This window comes from Taeniopygia guttata, chromosome 5, assembly GCF_048771995.1.
Source record: "Taeniopygia guttata chromosome 5, bTaeGut7.mat, whole genome shotgun sequence".
Taxonomy (NCBI): domain Eukaryota; kingdom Metazoa; phylum Chordata; class Aves; order Passeriformes; family Estrildidae; genus Taeniopygia; species Taeniopygia guttata.
In genome coordinates this window covers 28,276,293-28,299,100 of record NC_133030.1, presented here as the reverse complement: position 1 = coordinate 28,299,100, position 22,808 = coordinate 28,276,293, and the positions used below count along the sequence as shown (strand labels likewise).

The 22,808-nt window shown below is 40.1% G+C and overlaps 1 protein-coding gene across 17 annotated transcripts in view; it reads right to left on the bottom strand.

The window, feature by feature from the left end:
• MGA (MAX dimerization protein MGA) overlaps positions 1-22,808 on the bottom strand; it is a 58,813-nt gene that overhangs the window by 5,186 nt on the left and 30,819 nt on the right. For 12 of the 17 annotated variants that reach the window (XM_072929982.1, XM_072929984.1, XM_072929983.1 and 9 more), the window contains 12 exons: positions 22,180-22,700; positions 20,358-20,655; positions 18,036-18,662; positions 17,141-17,437; positions 14,026-15,728; positions 7,522-7,646; positions 6,138-6,189; positions 4,273-4,455; positions 3,469-3,580; positions 1,721-1,954; positions 902-1,078; positions 328-480 (listed from right to left, as the gene is read on the bottom strand). In XM_072929982.1, the coding sequence (XP_072786083.1) occupies positions 328-480; positions 902-1,078; positions 1,721-1,954; positions 3,469-3,580; positions 4,273-4,455; positions 6,138-6,189; positions 7,522-7,646; positions 14,026-15,728; positions 17,141-17,437; positions 18,036-18,662; positions 20,358-20,655; positions 22,180-22,700 (4,482 nt within the window). Of the gene's footprint in view, positions 1-327; positions 481-901; positions 1,079-1,720; positions 1,955-3,468; positions 3,581-4,272; positions 4,456-6,137; positions 6,190-7,521; positions 7,647-14,025; positions 15,729-17,140; positions 17,438-18,035; positions 18,663-20,357; positions 20,656-22,179; positions 22,701-22,808 lie in introns of those variants that run through there. The other 5 variants (XM_072929993.1, XM_072929994.1, XM_072929991.1 and 2 more) reach the window with 4 other exon arrangements.

The window sequence follows — 22,808 nt, the reverse complement described above, 5'->3', positions numbered from 1 at the left end:
TGAGCCACAGTCAGAGTCCGGATGTTACAGGCAAAGATTTTCAGCAGCCCCACCATCACTCTGAACTGAAGCTTCCCCAGGAGGATGCATTACAACACAGACACATCCCAGTAGCTACTGAGTCTGCTTCCCCTCAGGAAAGTCAGGATAAGTTAAGAGGATAAACACCTCTAAACTGTTCAAAACATTCAATAGTGATTTTCTTAGAATACTCACACAATAACACCTACGGTTACTCCCTAGTGAGAAAACAATTTACCTTCGGCTTTGCAAGGATAATGTTCCCCACATGCAAGCACCAAGATCCATGAAAAACAAAGAGCTTACCTGAATGGGGTGGTGTAGCTGGTACCGCTGTTGAGGGCGCTGGATTTCCAGCAACAGTTGACAATGTAATAGGAATGGTAGAGTTAGTGAGGATTCCTTTTACTTGGACAGGAACTGTTGATCCTGGCAGTTGAATCATCACAGAAGTAACACCTTATCCAAGAAAAGCAAAACAGGGGATAAAGTGGAAACAAAAGCCTTTCAGATTCTCAGATACAATACTTTCAGATACTTCAGATACTCCTGGAAAACAGGAGCAGTGCACTTCAAGGCAAGACTTCAATAACATCTTAAAGTAGTAAAAACAGAAATGCAGAATGGTTATGTGATTAGGAATTCTTCCCTATGTTTCCCTAATTTCTGAACAACAAAATTTTAACACATTTTATTAACCTGTTGACAAACTGACAGTTTGAGTTAATGACATCTAATCACTCTTATCAGAGTCAAGTTCTACCTCAGCCAAGTTGCAAAAAAAATTGAAATACTAAAGCAAAATTTAATAACTTCATAAATTGCTCTGTAGATCTCTGAACAGCATTATACTGATCACCATGATCCCACGTGATCCTACCTGGCTGTGTTGTCATGGTAGTACCAACCCCTCGAGGCTTTAATTCAGCCTGCAGCAGCGTGGAAGGAACAGCTGCCACCTGCCCTGGGACCAGGGGGCTCTTCAGCGTAAGCACCTGCCCCTGTGGAGTCATCACTACGCTTGCAGCCGCGAGTGTGAGAGAGGCTGAGGAGTCCTCTGCAAGAAAAGAAGTATGTAAAACACTCATTTATTCTGGCACAGCACCCTCTGAACCAGCACTGAGTACAGATCTGGAAGGAGTCATTCTTTTGTTCCTTTGTACACTTATGATGTGAAGGTCTCCACAAATGTTGAACACTTCTCTACCAAGTCTCAGCTACAAAAAAACCTCTCCAGTGTCTGACAACTCTGCCATTTAATTTAAGAGCAAACTACCACCATGTTGAGAGAGGGAGGAGGGAGGATTTAAAGATTCTGGTCTAGCAATCCTAGCATTCTGGGGGTTGAACTTCAGGTTTTGAGTCAGCAGAAAAAGAACCACCTTCAACTCTTAGAAATTACTGCTGGATTGCAGTGAAACTCCCTGAGATTAAAGGACAATTTATTAAGAATTTACTTCCCATGACTCTGAAACTCTGAAGTCACGTTCATCTGAAGACCCCAATCATAGTGGTCTCATCCTTACTGAAAGCAAGTGGTTTCCAAACCTATCATATGGACATTTCCCAGTCCTATGCACAATTCTGTTTCAGGAGTGAGGCTGCCTGTACAAGCCAGCTGGCATTCTGCCTTTCCAACAGGGTGCAGCTTCAACGGCTGTCTCCCCTTGATGCAGGACATGCACCACTTGTAGCCCACCTGTGGCCCGGACTCCTCTCCTGGCAAGTATCAATGGCTTGCCCCTTCTGTTTGTCATCGCTATCGGGGCTGGCTCTCTGGGGGCAGCAGAGGATCCTTCCTGCTGGGTGCTAGCAGTGGAGGGTGCAGCTGATTTCTGTGGCTCAGGTTCTTTCTTCTTTTTTTGTGCTTCTGTTGCTTTTTGTTTAGCATAAATATATTCCAGCTTCTTCAGGACAACCTCTTCTGTCTTTCCTACAGAAAAATTATCAGAGAGTCAGCCTACTTTTAAACTCTCTTTCCAAAATTAAAAGGCTGAAGGTAGAACTAATAATGTTACAGTGACATTATTCAATTACTATGAAACAGATAATCATCATCCTCACCAAGTAAGTAATATACTTAATATCAGCGTGAAGCAATTACCTATTTATTCCAGTATTTTTTTTCCCTTCAGAAACATCCACACATTTTAGAATTTTTCTGTCACTTTGATAAGCAGAAATCAGCCTGGACAAGCACATGCTCTCACTGAACAATTACTAGTAAAAAACACCCACAGCTATAAAAAAATCCTCCCACATCTCCTAATGATAAACATATGACTACTGGATAAAATGTTACCTTTACCTGGAATTAAATTTCTTGGACTAATGAACCCTGCTATTCAAATGACATTTGAATGTAAACTCACATAGAGTTTACCATTGCCATGAAAATTCTAACCTCGGACAAACAGATTTCATAAATAATTTGTTTTCTGCATATACACACAGTTTTATATAATCCAAGTTCAAGTGACTATACTAGCTTATTTTCTGCTTAGTGTTTATGTTCTAACATCATGGTATGTCTTTAATTCAGTCTATATTTAACTAACTGTCCTGAGAGAGGACTTTTTCCTCATCAAATCTGAGGTCTCACTATGAATGCACAAGATCAGATAACTACTTTGTGAAGTTACTTGCTTTCATTCTCTGCTCAATAGGCCTCTTATACCTTTTTAGATTACCAGACTTCACTACAACATCTTTTAATTTTTATAAATCAAATACCTTATATATGCATTAATGGATTCATGTAAATACAAAGGTTTAAGTATCTTTCATTTTTACTTTACAGGTATTCTGCTGTTTATAGTCCCAGACTGTGAGATTAGAAGAATGTTTTGTTTGTTCACACATTTTGACACTGGCTGAAAACGTGTTACAGCCTTTCCTACCCTTCCAAACGAGACAGAAAGACACAGTAAGTACAAGATTTAATATCTAGATGAGCAGCAGCTTAGCATCTACTGCAGTTTTGTTCTGTGTACAGAGATGACACCTTCTAGCCCGTAGGAGCACTGGTTCTTGGGAAAGCAGGATAAGGAGTCACTTGCAAAGCTCTGCAAGGAGTTGGAGGTTTCGGTACAGCTGTGTGTGACTCTGAAGGGCTGAGCAAAAAAGGCATTTCAGGAAGTGACCAGTGACAGAATGAAGTGACACCATCACCATCACCCCACCCTTCAGGAACCCAAGCCTGTGGCTCCCCAGCACAGAGAGTGTTCCACACTTCCTTTAGGCATGAAGAAAAACCAAAGCCATTTCTATCAACATGATGAGCCTATCACTGAGTCAGAGCTTAGCACAACTTTGTTTGGCATCACAAGTCTGAATTTTATGTGAACCAATGACACACCTGGATCCACCAAATACTCCATACATTCTCACTCCTAAAAGCCTTTTCTTTCATTATTACAGCTAGTTTGCATCCAAAACCAGTCTCACCTGAAAGTGTGGATACTTTTCGGATCAGACCATCTCGTTTGCGTGTCAGTAACGTCTTCTGTCCAATAAACTTATCTGCCTGATCTGTCAGTCCTTGGATTTCCTCAAAGGCCTAAAATAGGATCAGGGAACTGATTTATAAACCAACAACACACAAAATAACAGTTTTCCTTCACAGAAACCTTTACAAAATTTATTTTCAAATTTCTGTAATCCTGAGAAAATAGGATTGAGAGAAAGGATGTGAAGTACCACAAATGGTAGCTTTCCCTAAATGCTAGTTGAAGACTGATAAATATCTTGTTTGCTCTTCCTCCAAAGGTCAGCAATTTTTAAGAAAAACCCCAAACTTTTGTGTTCTAGTTTCTAGGCACAGTTGATAAACATAATTATATACCTACCATTCATGTTTAGTTTCCTGTCATTTACATATTTACAATTAAGCTTTTAATGTCTGTATAATGCCTAATGGAATGCTATCTTCACAAGCATTAAAAAAGTAATGGATTTAATAGATTAAAAATTTTCCTTACGTACACAGTAAACCACTAAAGAATTAAGACATAACGTTCCACCGTTCACAAAGAATACATGGGGAGGGCAAATCCAAAAATATATGTCATGTCATCAAGACTAAGCTTTTCAGAATACAGATTCTTTCAGGTATTATTTTGCTCTAGAGAGTCCAGCAGCGATGACAGAAGTCCCCTCTACGCTGGGACTCACCTGAAGAGTTCATATTAGCATAATTACTCTGTCCAGATTAAATGATTCTCCTCCTCACTTAAGCTCCAAAATACCTACCTGCTTGAGAATGTAGCATTTGGAGACCTTGGGAAGGTTCAGCAGCCCCAAAACTTTCTTCAACTTGTCAAAGAGACCTCTCATTTCATTACGTCGCCGACGTTCATTTGCCGTATGTGTCTGGCGGTAATGAGCAAAGGCTTCAGCCTGGGACTTCAGCTTTCTTTTCCAGGTCTGATGCTTCTGCAGGAGGAGCAACCAGATTGACCAGTGTAAGCAAAGGCGGCAGCATAATGGCAGATAATGTTCAAATGCATGTGAGATATACAGCCTTTCTACAGACACCTGAAGATTCCACGTCATGCTGTCCTGCTAGTACGTTTCCCTGAAAGTTCAGAATCAGAAGGACACACAGTAAGAAATGAAATTCTGTCCAAAGAAGTGACCAACATAATCACATCAACCCTAATGGAAAAGAGCATGAGTCCCTCCAGTTATGAGCTGTTACTTTTTGCAACACAAAACTACTTAGATAAAATCACAGCATTACAACAAAATCATGTATGTTTGAGCCAAGTATTTTTTGTTTGCTTGTCAAGAAAGCCTACCAATGAATTAAATAATTACAAAGTAATTACAAGTATCAAATACAGGAGACTTCAATCTTTCTCTGGAGTCAGTTAAACTAGCCTGATTTCCATTTTCTTTCATAGGTTCATTATGGGTTGGTGCCAAAGAGACATTGTAAGTCAGAATGTGAAAGATGGTATTGACATTTATCACCCCAGACATCCACCAACAAACTGAATGCGACCAAGATTTGAATTTGCTTAAGTTTCTAAAAAGATTGCCGGACAATAAGCAAAATTACTGACCTCCACAGATTTAAAAGTTTGTTATATCATCATTACTCTTCCAAGTTTTGTACAGCTATGCTATTTATTTAATGGGGCAGTAATGAATACAGTTTTTTAGATAATTTTAGGTCTGTTTCAAACCCCAGAACATGAGTGGAAAGACTCCTCACATTTAGCGATACTATTTCTGAGCCTGCTGGACTAGGAGGAATCTGAAGACTTGTCTCCTGAAATCTGGCTCTTGAGAGCTGTTTTGCTCTCAGTGTCAGACTTGAGCACAGTACAGCTGCAACTACTCCTGTGTTGGCCATGGGTCCCTGCCAAGACAGGGCCTTACAAAGTAAATTCAAGGGCAGAGAGGAGGACACATGGAAAAGGTGAGGCAGACAGAGCATCCTGGACCCCATCCAGGGGTCTCAGGCAAAGGCATACATCCCATCCTGCTCTAATAGCTAAGACATACACCAAGTTCCCACCGCACTCAGAGCCCCACCCCACCACAGCAGGAAGCCCTAGAGTTGACGTAAAGTATATCACAGACAGTTATGGACAGAGAAACTGGCTTCAGAGCCACCCAAAAATACAGCACAAGATTCTGAAGGACTGCAGCGAGTATTGGTTTGAAAGGATTCTGTGATATCTTTAACTTGCCTAAACACATATTCAAACTTCTGTTTTTAGAAATATTTCATCCAGCGCTGTGCCTATATAATTCTACATACTGTCTTCAACACATGAAAATTTTGCTCATTTATTATTTTAAGTGTGCTGTAAAAATTATTCATGCCAAGAATGCAAAACCTAAGCAAGTGCAGTCATAAATAAAAGGCAGATCTTCCTCCTGAGGTTAAAGCTGAATCTGAAACCCACTGATGCCAGCACCAGTTCTTTGGCCATAAGGAAATTTGGTCTGAGCAAATCCCTCCCCCCCAGTACATTTGGTTTCTTGCATTTAATCACAAGTATCTGCAAGGCAGATAAATCACATTAAGAACTGCATGTAAGATGAAAGTTTATTTTTAAAATGGAGGTGTGATACTAGAAGAAAAGAGGAGAGCAAACGTATACCTTTGAATGTTTTTCTGATAATGTTTCATCCGAAGAATTACGAGGATGGTATCTGGAAGAAAGGTAAAAAGTTTTTCCCAATACTACTCATCTCATACATTCTATCCTCATTAACTACATTCCAACAGTCTAGAATTGCTCATTTTTACGCCTTGAAATTAACTTTTCTTGTGTAACTGCATAAAAGCAGGATACTGTTCAGTTTTCTCAAGAAAGTGAACTCTTATCTTCAACGCCATCATCCTGGAAATAACTGAGCTGTTCTGAAAGCTGTGAAATTATCTCAGAGTGCAAAAGACAAACTATTTTACTATATGCCAAAAAGAATAAATTCAGCTTGTGACTGTTAGCTGCATAAAGTATCTTTTTAAATTATGTTTTGGTTCTGTTTTTAATAAACGCAGATTTAATATAGATGGGAGAGCAATCCCTCCCCCACCAAGAACCACCAATCAAAATCCTCACATTTATTACTATCCTAATATAACAGCAGCTTCCTCATATTTCAGGAGCTGCAACAAAACAAAGAAAACACACATTTGAAAACTGTTTTTTACGAAAAATGACATCTGTTTTTCTCTCTCACTGGAAGACCAAAACTTAAAGCAAAGTCACCACCTAAGGATAAAAGTTGAGCTGTTATCCTTAAAGAGAAGGAAAGAAGAGATAACTATCTGGTAGACATACAGTAGCGCCAGTTTTTTCAAAGTTTCTAAAAAAAAAATCTTCAAACAAAATTATAGATGCAACATTCCCCATTATTTTGTTTGGTGCAACTGAGAAACAGCCATGACTATCATTATATTCCTCAAGTAAGCCATATTTTTATTTTGCCTTTGTCATTATAAATTCAAGGGCAGCAAGAGTAACAAAAACAAACCAACCAAAAAAATTAAGCCAAGCTATCCAACCATGGCAGACTATATGCCAATAAGAAAATACTTTCTTTGCTGGGGCAGTGGTCACAAAGACAAATCTTTCATTTACAGCACCAAGGACTAACCTAATGACTGTTCCTGCCCAGAAGTCCACCAGCAAGAATAAACAAAGGTTGCAAAATCACATTTAAAACAAAGACAACCCTACTAATTTTCAGTTTGCAGGAAAGGAGGTTATTCATTCATTAATTGTACATTACAAGGTATATCCCCATAAACAAATTCATTAGAGGGGAAAAAGAAAAAGGCTAAGACACCTTGAAACTACTCTTAGTGCTGCCAGCACTATCCTCACAGACACTGGGAAGCACCAGTGCTGAGGAAGGCATGACAGAAGCCTTGCTTTATCTTGCCATCACATTACACCTGCTGTTCAATGGGATCACTCGATGCCAGCCCAGCAGTAGGATACACAAGTGCGTGCAGTGCTCTCCAGGGGTGCTTACTTCTGGTCGGAGGGTTCGATATGAGCAGCTGTGGCCTTCAGACGGGCAATGTTAATCTTCTCTGAAAGCTCCTCCACGGTCTCAATGTCCACCTGCTCGTCATCCTCTCTGTATTCCCACGCATCCTGGAACAGGTTTTGTTTTGTTTTTTTAAAATGAGTATCTACTCAGCAATAGCGCTCAGGCCAAAACAGTTTCACTTCAGTCTCATATGAGATTACATTATAACATTTAAACCATCAAGTAATCAACATCTCCAGCTACACTGGTCAATACACAGTGCTAAGCAGGGAGTTACTTTAACTGTCACCTCCAAGAATTCCTCCCAGTAGCAACTCTGTAAAAAGAGTTTTCATAAGGGCAGAATCCATCTCTGTCCTTAATGTTCTTACTATGGGTGAGAGAAAAGCCTTCACGGGGCAGACTTCATCTGCCCCCATTTTCAAGTTAAATTAAACTGCCTGTATAACCTAATATCATAGACTCTTGCTAAATGACTTTTTCAAAGAATTTGAAACAGTCATCACCTTAGTAATGGTCTCTCAGACCTAACACAACAGAAGTCAGGATATCATACAGTCAGGCTTTTTTGTATCACATAGTAAACTGCTTACATGATGAAGAGTAAGATTTTGGCTCTTACCAAAATGCTCCCCAATCATTTTATATGTTTATTATATTCTGAAGAGTATGTTTTCCCCATGCTTGCCGGACCAAGAAAACTTGCTAATTTGTGAAGAGAGAGATAAGGAACAACTGCAGTTCTGTAGCAACGACAAGAGCTAAATATCAAATCTTGTGGCCATCTGTAAGTCCAAGTGATACCCCTCTCCCAAGAAAACATGCCCAATTCAACAAATTGGTTTGTATTACAGTTTTTAGTGAAGTTTTTTACATTATAATCTTTGGTCTGATTACAACGAAGAATGAAGAACTCCTCCTTAAGCACGAAAATGTAATTACACTTCCGTTCTCTACTCTATTTCACCCAATTCCCTAAATTACCCGGACTAAACAGAAACTATTCAAACAAAGATACCACTGAAATCACAGAACTACTGAACAGATACTGTAATTATGAAAGTACTGCATGTACAAGAGGTACTCGCAACGTTTATTCATTTCTTTATACAAAGAGCACTTTACATTCTTTCCTGCTCCCCATGCTCATTCATAAAACCACCTTGATGCTGAAAGCCTCCTGATACTTCCTCTAAGCTTTTCCACTTTATACAGTATCATTTCTGCGACGCTTATGTACAAAAGATGCATACTGGTTTTGTTCAGTGGGCAGATCTACCCCATCTTAACAACATTTGGACATCATTACACTGCAGGAAACATGGTCAGGCAGGGTAGCTCAAAAAAGATGCTACAATCCAGAAAGAGGAAAAGGACACCAGGAAATTAGCTTACCATTAGCTTACCATATAAACACTGTTGTCATAAAGTTTTCCAAGTGCTGGTAAGTTATATTGGGCTAAGCAAAGTGTTGATTGCAATTATCCAGGCTAGAGCTGCTCTAGACTGAAACAGTCTGCATGCTATCAATATTAGAAAAATGGCATTCAAAATCCAGTATGTGGCATCTTTGTCATGAAAGATGGTAAAAAAAAAAACAAAACAAAAAACCAGAAATAAAAAACTCCACTGCTCACTAAGAACTTAATATCTTTAAGTTTACACATTCTGAATGTGGATATATGAAAAAACAGAAGTAACTCATTTTTTCATTCTTACATCCAGCGACAAAAGGAAAAAATCCTTCTGGGTGGTAAATCTTTCCTCTCTACCCTGAATTCCTAGCAATAGGAAAAATATCTCAGTCTTGAAGATCATCAGAAATAAGTAGTTCTGACATTAAGAACAGCTATTCCTATAGAAGTATATAGAAGAACCTGCCATAGGCTGAACCTTATCCATAGTTCAGCATGATTTTTGAAGATTGTGGAAGCCCTACCTTTCTAGTAGTCTTGGAAAGACTACTTTCAGTCTTTCCAAGCTACTTCCTATAGTTACATAAATTCTAAATGCCTTTAAGTAAGCGTAAAATACCTTATAGGATGAAGACACCAGAGGAACAATACCACTCTGTAACAGAGTTCTGAAGTTGTTATGGAAATTACAGCATATTTCCCCTCTCTTCATTTCAATACCTGTTTCTAAGCCCTGTCCTCTGATTTTTGTCTGTTCCAGGCAGTCTAAACCCCTGTTACTGATATCTAAAGAGCAAATTGCCTGATGGTAGAAGATCCTCAGCAACAGTGCTGAGGGAAAAGGTTATATGACAGTAATGACAGGACGCCATTACATGCTACCCAGGTGAATGTGTAATTTCTCAAGCTGCCTTCTATGCAGATTTCACACATGCTCTGAACTAAAAGCTGACAACATGCAAGAGATTGTTAGAGAATTTATATTGTCTGCAAAATGTATCACTTGCACTTTGCATTAAGCTTACCATTTTATAATAATTGGTAACAGTCCTTATAATTTCAATGTTTGGCTGAATGACTGAAAAATACTTTTAAACAACACTTACAGTGCAGTATCTTCCCAGACATATAACCTGTTTTTAGAGTAGTAAGGCGAACCATGAGACTCTTACCTGTAGCATTACAATACCAGAACAACCCCTGGCATGGTCTTGGCTTATGCCAACAAGGACTCGTGAACAATTAGGAGCCACAGCCTGTGACTTAGCCCAGGCCAAGCAGTCCTTCTCAGCAGGAACTCTGTGTACAATCATCATGCCTTGGAGATCAAGGGTTTAGCATTGCCTCCCAAACCATCGCACTTGAATTTGTTCAGACAGCAAGTGCTGATACTCATCAGTCTACTTCTACAGATATTCCCAAAAGGTTTTATTCATATCACCAACCCACAACGATTAACCATCCTAAGCTTCTCTTGATGCAACTCTGGGTAAGAAATGCAGATGGGCAAAAATATGGAACCTTTCTGTTGAGCATAGGATACTAGAATAGTCTCCATGTCAAGGATACGAAGTCAGCACAAAGAAGGAAAGTAATCTGAGGGGCACTGATGTGCAAAACAAAGAACAATTTACCAGTGTGGGAAAATGTGCTAAAAAATAAACAATAATAGCTACCACAGGTTGGCAGCAACCTTCCTGAGTCTCACTGAAGTTCTCTAAGGTTTTAAATGGCCATCTGCTCGGCAACCAAAACCAGTCCACATTCCTAATATAGGAAGAGCCATCTTAAGTATTTCCACTAAACAAAATTATTAGTGAACTTGCATGTAGTCTTTGCTTCTTTGTTTCCATTACTTAATGAAGCAGATAAACACCCTCTACTAGCCTGTTTACATGATCTGACTTCACCAGTCTGACAAACAGTACCAGTGCAGCCTGTCTTGTAAGCACTATAATGAGAGAAGAGTACATTCCTGTGAAAAATAACATGTTTAAATCCAAAACTGATTTCTCCATTAGGCACAGACGTGCTAACTCAACTTGCCAGCAACAGCAATTAACAAATCCAAATTCCAGACTAGTTTTTTACAGTCCCCCAAGATCTCACTCCTCAGCTTTACTGCTCTTGAACCAAAGCTACCTTACCATATTCGTGTGATCTTGCAGTGAAGACATACCTTAGATGGCTTTCCAAACCATATTAGTCAAAACCTGTGCAATATGTTTCTTCCAAAACAAACATTTCTTATAATCTCTAATATTACTCATTTGCTTCATCATCCTTTTGCAGGATGAAAGAAAACAAGAGTTTTCAAACATCAACCTTGATAAAAGACTACTCTGAGACCCAAACACTACTGTTGGTTTACCAACAAATTCCTAAGACTACCATGTCTGGAAAGTTTATCTGGCATCAGGAATTAATTAACAGTGGTTCTCAAAACTTGATGATAACTCTGCTCAAGTTATTAAAGGATACAGGACATATGAAACTGCCACCACCCAGCTGAAGGCAAGACAGCAAGAATTCAGTTTTCCACTTAAAAGAACTTCCAAAAATAACATCTGTATTCAGTTTTTTCACCTTCATGCAGCTGAAATGCTATCATCTTGTCTGAGAACAGTGAGATGGAATATGAACTGATTAGTCAATTTTTCTGGAAGTTGAAGAGATTATCCAAAAGCCAGAGTTGTCCACTTGGCTATCATGGAATAATAGACTATCCTGAGTTACAAGAGACCCACAAGGATCACTGAAGTCCATTCTCTTGGCCCTGCACAGCACCATCTGCAAGAATCACACCACATGCCTGAGAGCATTGTCCAAACTTTTCCTGAACTCTTGTCAGGCTTGATGCTGTGACCATTTCCCTGGGGAGCCTGTTCCAGTGCCCAACCACCCTCTCAGTGAAAAACCCTTTCCTAATACGCAACCTAAACCTCCCCTGACCCAACTTCATTTCATTCCCATGGATTCTGTCACTGGTTACCACAGAGAAGAGATCAGAGCCTGCCGCTCCTTTTCCCCTCGTGAGGGTGTTGCAGACTGCAGTGAGGTCTCCCCTCAGTCTCCACCAGGCTGAACAGACCAAATGATCTCAGCCACTCATTGTAGAGCTCCTCCTCACTCCTGTAAGGCCCTTCGCCACCCTCACAGCCCTCCTTTGGATGCTTTCCAACAGCTTAATGTCCTTTTTAAATTGTGGCACTCTAAGTTGCACACAGGGCTCAAGCTGAGGCTGCCCCAGTGCAGAGCAGAATGGGACAATCCCATCCCTTGCCCAACTGGTGATGCTGTGCCTGATGCCACAAGACAGGCTTGGCCTTCCTGGCTGCCAGGGCACTGCTGGCTCACATCCAGCTTGCCACAGAGTAGGACCCCTGGGTCCCTTTCCATGGCACTGCTCTCCAGCCTCTCATTCCCCAGGGTTGCCCCATCTCAGTTGCAGAATCTGGCACCTGCCCTTGTTAAGCTTCACACCACTGGTCTCTCTGTAGGGCCTCTCTACCTTTGAGAGTCAACAGCTCCTCCCAGTTTGCATCTCTGGCAAACGTATACAGCATCCCTTCCAGTCCTGCCTCCAAGTGATTTATGAAGATGCTGAAGAGCACAGGCCTGAGGATGGAGCCCTGCAGAACCCCACTAGTTCACCCCACCAGTCTGATGTCACCCCATTCACTATCACCCTTCACACCTGACCCATGACCCAGTTGCTCACTTATCACTTGATGTGTTTATCCTGGTGAGTGCTGGACATTTTGTCCAGCAGGATCCTATGGGAGACACTGTCAAAAGCTTTACTGAAATCCAAGAAGATTGAATCAACTGGCTCCCACCAGCCAGCTAGGTGGGTAGCACCAGGGACCTTTCTAACTCATTCCTTGAGCAGCCTGAACTCTGCTCTCCTCATATCCAGGGCTGAAGTCTTGCTGGCACTTTTCCTCCTGTCACCAGAGATTTGAACTCAATTGTTTCATGTCTGTTGCCACCACATCAGCAGCCATTTCACTTACAGGCCTCTCCCTCTTAGCAAGCAGCAGTTCAAGGAGGGCACCTTTCCTAGCTGGTTCCTGTAGTACCTGTACCAAGAAGTTACTGCCCAGGTGTTCTAGGAATCCTCTACACCTGTTTGTACCAAAGAACTCTAGTCTGATTCTCAACTGCAAGAGGACTACATTAACACAAAAGGACTAAAAGAATTCTGTCCTGAAGATACAACAATTATCTCTCCTGTTTTAATTTGTCTGTTTTTCAATTCTTCTCCAATTTAACCTCTTTTCACTTGTATCTCAGTCCAAGAAAAGGCTATCTTAGTTCATATGTCCATTTGACTGATTCATAAAACAACAGCTTCATAATTTTAAGTAACAATGCACTGTTTCTTAAGTCTTGTAGTAATATGTAAGAAGCAAAGGAATTACATTAGATGATTTTATTTTAAATTTTGGGTTATATTTTATGGGAATTTTAAAATCTAAATGTATCTTAACTACATTAACCATAAAGTTTTACCCATTTCTGTGACTTCTGGAGCAATTTGTTTTCTACCAAATATGGAATGACAGCTCTCACATACTATTCAAATGTATTATTAACTTTAAAAAGGAATTCAAGGATGGATTCAAATACTCCTTCCAGAAATAAATGTTAACTAAGGCTACAAAAACTAAATAGAAGAAAACATCTTAAAATAACAGAAATACTAGACTGGCCACTACATTTTTGGATCATTAAGTCACATTACAAATAAGCAAATTATTTGTGTAAATACTGGAGGAAGACAACCTGCAACAGTTCTATTACAGATCTTCAATGTAACTCCTGTTCTCTGAAAAACAGGCAATTTCTACAAGGCCACTAGACTGCTACCTAAAACAATGTGACTAAGAATTAGAAGATATTTTCATTTGGAAGCCCGATTTACACTTCCTAAGGAAACTGAAGTCCAAAACACGAACATCATACTCTGTCTTTCAAATCCATGGGTTACAACATGTTAGCTGGTCAATTTAAAAAAAAAAAAAGAAAAGAAAAAATATCCCTTCATATATAGCTAAATGCTTACCACTTTTTCAACATCTATTTCCTCTTCACTTGGGAAGTCAGAAGCACCATCCAGCATCTCATCAGCAGAATCATCAGTTTTTTCATCCTCTTCTTCCTCCTCCTCCTCCTCCTCCTCATCTTCATCTTCATCCTCTTCCATATCATCAGAAGTTATATCAATAGTGGGCATGTAACCCTTTTTGGGTGCTCTCTGTTCTGGTGCTGTCAGGAAGTCACTTTTCTTTGATGTATCAGCTTTGTTATCTACTTCACTTCTATTTTCTAAAGGGGGTACAATGCTAGATATTTTGCTCCAAGAACTGTTAACATGTGTTAGAATATCATGGCCTGTTTTAATTTCTTCCACTGAATCAAAAGCACCTTGTTCTTTGCTGTTACTGCCTTCCTGCCTAGCTATGTTTACTTTGACTTCCTCTGTATCAACTGTATGCTCTTCTCCTGAAGCATTATCCCATTCTTTTGCAGAACCAATTTCAGACCTACTTGTTGTTTTCTCACCTATATTTTCCATTTCTACAGAGCCCTTGTACTCCCTCCTTTCCACATCTGGCTGTGCAACATCACCCTGGAATTCTGGTTTGCTCTCAAACAGTTCAGTCTCACTTTGTTCCTCCTTGATCTTCACCTGTATATCTTGCTCTTGTTGACCATGTAGCTGCCCAGAACTCACTCTGTTGTCCTCGTCCATCTGTGTCTGTTCATCTGCCTCCTCCACTTTTACCGGTTTCTCCTCCCATTCAGCATGTGTTTGTTCCTGCTCATGGTTCTTCAACTGTGCAGTCTCCTGATTGTCAAGAATCTGTGAATGTGCATTATCCAGGGGAGCAACTGAAGACTCATCTGATGACCCACAAACAGAGTTAGCTGAAACTGCCTCCACAACAGTTTCAGAACTGACAAAATCCTCTTTCTCTTCTGAAGCCCCTTTTTCTTCCTCATTATTTGGCTTCTCACTGATGTAAGAATGGTCAGATGATACGACATCTGCAGAAACATGCTGAGAAGAAAAGCTGTCATCACAAGAACTCTCTAGCACCTTTGAGTTCTTCTCCACTATCTCTAATCCTGAGGAATTTCTATCACTGCTAGGTGTGACTGTGCCAGATGCTGACCCTTCGATAGCATTTGACTGGTCAATTGACAACTCAATTTCTTCTTGTTTCCCACATGGAACTGTGACATCAGACTCCGTAACTTCCGTGTCACCTGAGCATGGAGCCTTCCCATTCTCCTTCTGCTGAGCAGCACCTGAGTCCTCTTTCTTGCATATTTTCCTGTAATCCTTCTTCATCTGAAGAGATGCAAAATGGTGAAGAATAGAGTTTGGCACAGTCTTCTGTCCTGGGAGCTGAAGTAAAGCAAAACTTCCGGACTGTAAAGGTATGAGATTAGCAGTGGTGGCTGACAGACCACCCGAGCTGCAGGTTATTTTAGACTCGGAGGCTGTTTGGTTTGTGACATTGCTGACAGCAGAGGAAGAGATCCTAAGAGTCAGAGTGCCTGCCTGTGACACAAAACTTGTTACTGAAGGAAGAAGAGAAGATGCTTGAGTGCCTGGGTTGGATGGAGGGGATAATTTGGGTACTGCAGCTTGTACAGCTGAATTTGCACCAGGAGAAGTGGAAGACACAGAGGAAGTGGGAGAAACAGGTGACTCAGGAGGTTTGGAAGGTGCAGGCAACCGGATTCCTACAATAGATCCTGTGAGGAAAACAAAACATCAACTGAGACTTTCTCAAAGCAATTTTTCTTCCAGTTTTAGTATTTGATGCTCTACTAGAAGCAGACTTCGCTCTCAACTATCATAATGGAATCAGATGTTTGACCACAAGTTCTCAGTGGAAAAGTTGGTCCTGCATAAAGACAGATAAACTTGATTTTTTTAAAAGTAACACCACAATAAAACACATTAACTGCCCACTCTAAAGCCAACAGGCAATGTTAAGTTCCAGCATTAAGTTTTTGATCAAAAAGACATAGCATTGAAAGTCTTGCACTTTCCCATTTTACATTTATTGGAAAACAAGGAAATTGGGGTTTTTCAAAGTAAAAAAGAAAGTAAAAGATAGTATTTAATTTAAAAATATTTTTGTTTTTCTCTCAGAAAAAGACTTCCAAAGAGAAAAAACTAAGTCAAAATTACTCAATTATACCACCATCTTTTTTACCTTTATGAACTCTTCTGCAGCATTTTAACACCCATAAACAAGGGGGAAAATATTACCAACTGGCAACTAGTTTCTTTTGTTCAGCAAGAGCCTCAAAACAGAAAGAAATTAAATAAACTTGTTGACTGATTCTTTACTACACCCCATGCTCAAACCTCAATTAAAGCTCAGCATTGTTTGCTCTCCTCCCCAGTTTTATCTACTGCGCTTGCTTTTGCTCTCCCTTCCACCCCACTCTCCCTCTCTTTGAGGTGTGTTTTGAAACAGGGGGAACAGAAGGAAAGGTCCTACTACAGAATAAACCTGCATTTTAAGTACATTTGAGTTAGAATTTACAAATACGTACAACAGCATACCCAACCTGCAACTTCTAACTCTTCCAACCCTGTCTTCAACTGTGTACTAGAGAAATAGCTGAAAATCTATTTTCAGCTTATTTTTCATCTTGCACTCTTAAGGAGGAAAAAACCTGGCAATTTTGTACTGTAGTGTAGCATTTCATCTGAATATCTTCTGTAAACACACTAACCAACCTGGAAACCTAACAAAAACAGAGCAGCAGCACATTCAATGAAACATAGGTAACAGCTCATTCTTTTAAGAGAATCTCCAGCAAGAATGGTTTTTGAATCACCAGATTGAGTCTTATAAGTTGTGACAGTACAATGGACACAGCTCCACTGCCACACATCCATATAGGCTTTTTTACTTGCTTCCAAATTTTGTTGACTTAGCTATTAACTGCATTTTCTGAATATTATACACATGGTATTTAAGTTGCATTTCATCTGAATAATTATACTATGTTCTTCAACTACTCACACAGAACCAAATTAGACCCTGTTCAATTGCTTTCAGCAGGTGAAAGCAACACAGACATTTATCTCATTGTGAATTTCTGAGTAACACACCAGTCAGTCACAAAAGAAGCACAGTACTTTGTACCTGGATTGCGGAGCACCACTGGCTGCACGCTGGGCTGAGCACCCGCAGTTCGAACCTGCTGCAGGGGAACAAGCTGAATGATCTGCCCATTGGGATGTCTGAAGAGGTTCACAGCCCCAGGGCTCCGCAGAGGCTGAAGGACCATCTTCTGCCTCTGTGCCACCTGCGAGTTCAGTGGTCGCAGAGCAGAGGCTGTCTGGTGCACTGGAATCAGCAGCAATCGGGGTCCAACACGTTTGTCTGTTCCAGGAGCTATCTTTGGGGGAGTCTTACTTGCAGCTTGTGGAACACTATCTTCTGAAATATTTTAACAAGTTACAGAAAAAAAAAAAACTTGAAGAGACTGCCGACAAATCAGGCATTATTCTTAATAAACACAAGTGCAAATATTTTGGAAACAACTGCACCTCTTTTAAAATTATTTGAAAGCAAGTTTTTCTCTTTTTTATCCACAAAATGCATGGAACCAACCAGGTAAGACAGTTTTGGGTTTTTGTTTTGTAGTTCCACTGACATTTTTCAACCATGACACAGGACAGTAATTCCCTACCTAATTCCTGAACTCTGTGCCAACCATTAAACCCTATATATTTCTATAAGATGATGTGAAGCTTCCAGCTCACTTCACAGCAGTCACTGACCAGATAGTTAAATTTTTTTCCTTTCCCCACCAGTTCAGTCTGGAATGCAAAAAGCAACTTAAAAGAGGTTACATTAGGGTGATGAATAGGATTTTTTATCCTGTTTTGGAAAGCAGGACAAGGCAAGTGAGTAAATTTAAATTTAAACCATATTTAAATTGAAACCAGATGCAGACTGTATTATAGTTGTGAAAAGAAGCAGAATTTTAAAAAACAAGTGTTTGCGGTAATAACCCAAAGCACCTAAGCATTACCTCTTTTTGGATTCTGTGGAGGACTTGAATTAACTCCTGATAGTATCACTGGAACCGAGACAGCAGAGGAAGTCAGTGTGGTCACCACAGGTGTAGCTGCTGCAGCCGTTGTCAGTACAACTGAGGAAGGAGATGTTGTGACGACAGCACAAGTAACAGCTGGTGGTGTTACTACAGTTTTTGGGAATGACGTAGTTGCTACTGCTGTGATAGTCCCTGTTGTTTTTGTTGTGCTCACAGTAGCAGGAGGAGTGGTGGATGGAGAAGTACAGGTGCTGGTTCCAGGTGTTGCAGGAGCAGCTGTAACTGCAGGAGGAGAGCAGGGAGGTTCACCAGCTTTTGTCTGGCAAGGAGTGGTCACAGGAGATGCTGCTACACTGGTACTTTCCACAGTAACTGGAGAAGTGGTGGTGGCTGCAGTGACCTCAGGACAGACTGAGCACAGAGCTGGAGATGGCGTTGAAGGAACCACGGGCGCAATAACCGTGATCGGTGTGGGCTTGATACTGAGAAACTGTCGCCCTGAGGCAGCCTGGCGTGTGCTCGCTCCCGGAATCTTCTGCTGTAGAGCTCCCGCTTTGTTTATCACAAACTGGGCAAACACACCGCCAGGTGAGGGTCGGGCAGCTGCAAATAAAAACTTGAAGGTCAAAATTTTAATTATTTCTTCTCTGCCATTCATGAGGCGCTACAACTGTAATTTCAGCATGAATTTGAACCTCCTTCTTCAACGTGCCTTGCAATTAAATCAAAACCTTCATGGCAGTCCTGGATACGCTTTACATGTTAGAAAGACCTCTGCCTTATTCCACTACTGTAGCTTTTTATTGCATTTCTTCCCAGATACACAAAAGAATCAGTTTTTGAAGGGTTGTTCTTCATCATGAAACTATGGACAATTCTAACTAACAGTGCAGGAAAACAAACATCTAAGTGAAATAACGGGCTCCAACTATTTTCTAAATATCAAATTATTTGTGTAACAGCTTGTGCCATCTTTCAGTTTTTACTGCTTCTTTATTTTCATCCCCCTTCTACTGTTATCATCTTACACAGGCACAGGGGAAAGGGATGAGAAGGATACAGAGTTTCTGCTTCTAATTGCACTGACATTCATGCAACTGCAGACTAGATGGAACAAGTTTAACCAATGGAAATTAATCACTATTAGGAAGATCCTTTACCTCATCCCTTACTCTCCAAGGGACCAGAATACTGCATTTACATCACCCCAGATGCCTACAGATGAGTACAACAGAATAGAGATTATGGAGCAAGACTAACTTAAACACTGCAGTTTCGTATGCATACAGGATTTTTAACCCAGACTATGCTAGAGTACTTTTTATTTAAATAATTATGCTGTAATGACTTCACCCATCAATGAAACACAGCCAGCTCTTTCACACTGCATAAACACACAAACCAACAAGTTTTATTACAGGACAAGAAAAACAACACACCCATTTACACAGCAAAGAAAATTTAGGCAGAAAGAATAATAGAAAATCAATCAGAAATTAAAGTTTTTCCAGGACACAGGTAACATCCTTTTCCCTTGCAAAGCTTCAGATCTTTAAATAAGGTGTGGGAATATGTGGATGGGTACTAGACTTCTCTTTTTAAACTCATGCAAAATGTAATAGTTAAGGGCAACTTCCTCTCTTGCCACACTGGGGTAACCATTTCAGTACCAACACAGATACACACGTAACTCATGAATCTTCCAGTTTGGGGTTTGTTTGTTTTTTTTTAACTCAAAGTGCTGTCTAAATCCAACCGTGTTTAGCTTGTGAAAGTCAATGAGATTAGAGACTGGCGTGGTTATTGGCTGCACACCTGCTGTTTCACTAATCCAGATTTGGACCATCTTGTCTTCCACTGGTGCTTCACACATCTTTGGCGGTCACAAAAATTATGAGTGCAACATCAGCAGAAAATCTAATCAATTAAGAACCACAGATTAGTGATACTTTACTCATTTGACGTTAATCTGTGTTTGAGGAAAAGCAATTAAAAATTACAGTAATGAAACTCCAAAGTTTCAGTTTATATTTGGAGAGTCTCCATCCACTCTTGTCTCTTGAAAATATGTTCTAGTAGCATTAATCAAACAACTAATAGTCAACATCTGTAACCTTACTCTGACATCAAAATAAAACTTTCTGCTTTGAGAAGGTTATTTATTGCAGAGGCATCTTAGGTAGGCAATGCAGCCAAAGGCAGCATGCACTGTTGCACAGACATCAACATTAACGCTGTACACTCACTCTGTACTTCAGCTTCACGCAATTTAAAACACAGTAATAAGTTCCAACCTACCTATCTGTTTCTGTGCTGGGACATGGGTTTTCAGAGTCGTCACAGTGGGGGTTGAAGTAGTGCTGGTGGAAGATGTAGTTTTAGTAGCTGATGTTGTGGGCCCCTGGACTGATGGTGTCCCAGAAGCAGGAGTTTTAGCACTGGGTGCTACCTTGGAGATCACAGTACTGAGGGCTGCGATATCAAGTACTGTGGGCTGCAGCCTGCCTGTGATATAAGCTGCTAGCCGATTGGCAGGATGTAATGCCCCCATCTGTCCCAAAAGCAGTTTGGCCTGAGGATACCTTTTATCATTAACCTGAAAAAAGGGGAAAAGGGAAACTTTGTGAAAAGAACGCTAATTCACCACTTCTGGAGAAGTGTTTCATTCCGTGGGACTTCTAAATGTCCTTTTAAAAAAACCATTGCAATTCCAAATGGGAATTCCTAATTTCCTTATTGCTCAGGAGAACTTCAAGTAACTCTTTTTTTATTTTTGTAATACAGTTTTTAAATGCTGTTCAGACTCTCACATAAAACCAGAGAGTCCAAGGAACATGTGAAATCATTGAAATTAGATAAGAGTGAAGCTAGCACCTGTTTTTCCTGTCCCATGCTTATGCTGTAGTCCTGAATAAAAAAAGGTTCCCTAATTAAAGGACAATTTTGGATAAAATTCTCAAACCTAATTAAGACCTAGCATCACAAAAGAAAGAACACTGCTGACATATACATTGAGACAAAACTTTAAAGAGCTTGTAAAAGCTGCATCAACTTTTTTCCTCATCCACACTGTTGTCTGATACTATAAACGAGTTCCCCAACTTCAAATTCCAAGCTGTAGTGATAACGGACTGCACAGGAAAAAAAGCGGAATATCTTGCTCAATATCAGGTTTTATGCCTAGTGCATAATGGGAAGTTCTGGTAGTGTGGCATTTTGCTTTCACATTGTTTGATAATACCTTCTAAAAGCCACTTGGAAGTAGTATTTAAGACACTACTAAATAAACAGTAGTTTTTATTGATCAACTTTTATTGAAGATAAGAAATCTCCTCATCTTTTTCTCTCCACCAGCTTCTCTTTCTGAGGGTGTCATATCTGCAAAGCATCATGAAAACATATTTTACTCTCATTTTATAATTCGTATTATTTTCCTCAAAGTGATTTTACTATAACCACAAATAGCTGTGATGGAAAGAAAAAGATCTTCATCCTAATCCTGTAGTTCCTAACTATTAATTATTAACATAATAATATTTCATAATAATAATTAGGAACATAATAATATTGTCAGCAACATAAAACTGCAGGGAAAAGATGCTTTGAATTTAGGATTATGAAATCTCTTGATTAAAAATATATATTCTACAAAGAAGATTCAGGCTGTTAGTGAAGAGTAACAGTAAACTGTAGCAAAAAGCAATTTAATATTTCCATTTTTACTTTAAAGTTTTGTCCCAGTGTATATACTTCCACAGAAAATATTCTTTCTGTGGACTCATACAATTATTCATTTAGAAGCATTATGTGTCAAAAGCACCTTCAGGGGAGTTCACAAAGAATTAAAAAGACCTTGAAAGAGATTCTGCACTTGGGTCAGCAAGACCCAAATTGCCAAAAAGACAAGTTAAACTATCAGATTTCAGGATTCTGATCAGATTTCCTGTTATTGAGTAAATCTTGAAACGGATAAGCTTATGGGGAGGAATGCCACCAGATATCAAGAACTTTGGTCTGGACAGGCAAAAGACATATTAGAGTGTTCTCCCCTTCAAGGAGTTCTGGGATAGTACTGGATGAAACTGCATCTAATCTCCACAGTAAAGGCAGAGAGACCCACCTGAATCAAGCCCGAGGGGCTCGTATTAGCACTGCATTTGTAGACAACCAGCTTTCCCGCAGGAGAAACCCCTGCATAAAAAGGCAAGCCTTTGCCCCCATGCAGCTTCTCCCGCAGTTTGTCCACTGGGTCTGCCCGCATGACCTTTACATTTTCTGAGTTACTGCATGACGCCACTGTGCTATCAGAAGTCTCCAAGACAGGGATCTCGGGCTCCTCATCCTTGTCCTGGCAGGACGGCACTGAAATTTTCACTCTGGAGGAGCTGACAGAAGGATGGTTCTCATCCTGGGCCTTGTATTCCGAATCCAATTCAATAGTGAAGCTACCCACTTTGAGGCACTGTGGCGTGTTACTGTTGATATGCTGTGATAAGATGGTCAAGATCTTATTGTGATCTTCCTCCAAGTTGCAGTCAGAGATAATCTCGATAAGTTTGGTTGGTTCACCTTGAGTGGTGTGATGAACATAGGAGGTGGAGAAAGAGTCCCCCTCACTACGGGAAGAACACCAGCTTTTCTCTGAGAAAGAATTGAAATAGGTTTCTGCAATACTATGGCATTTTAAGCACCTGGATAGTCAAACAATTTCATTCTGCCCACACCTCCACCCTTAGCTCAGCTGCTGGC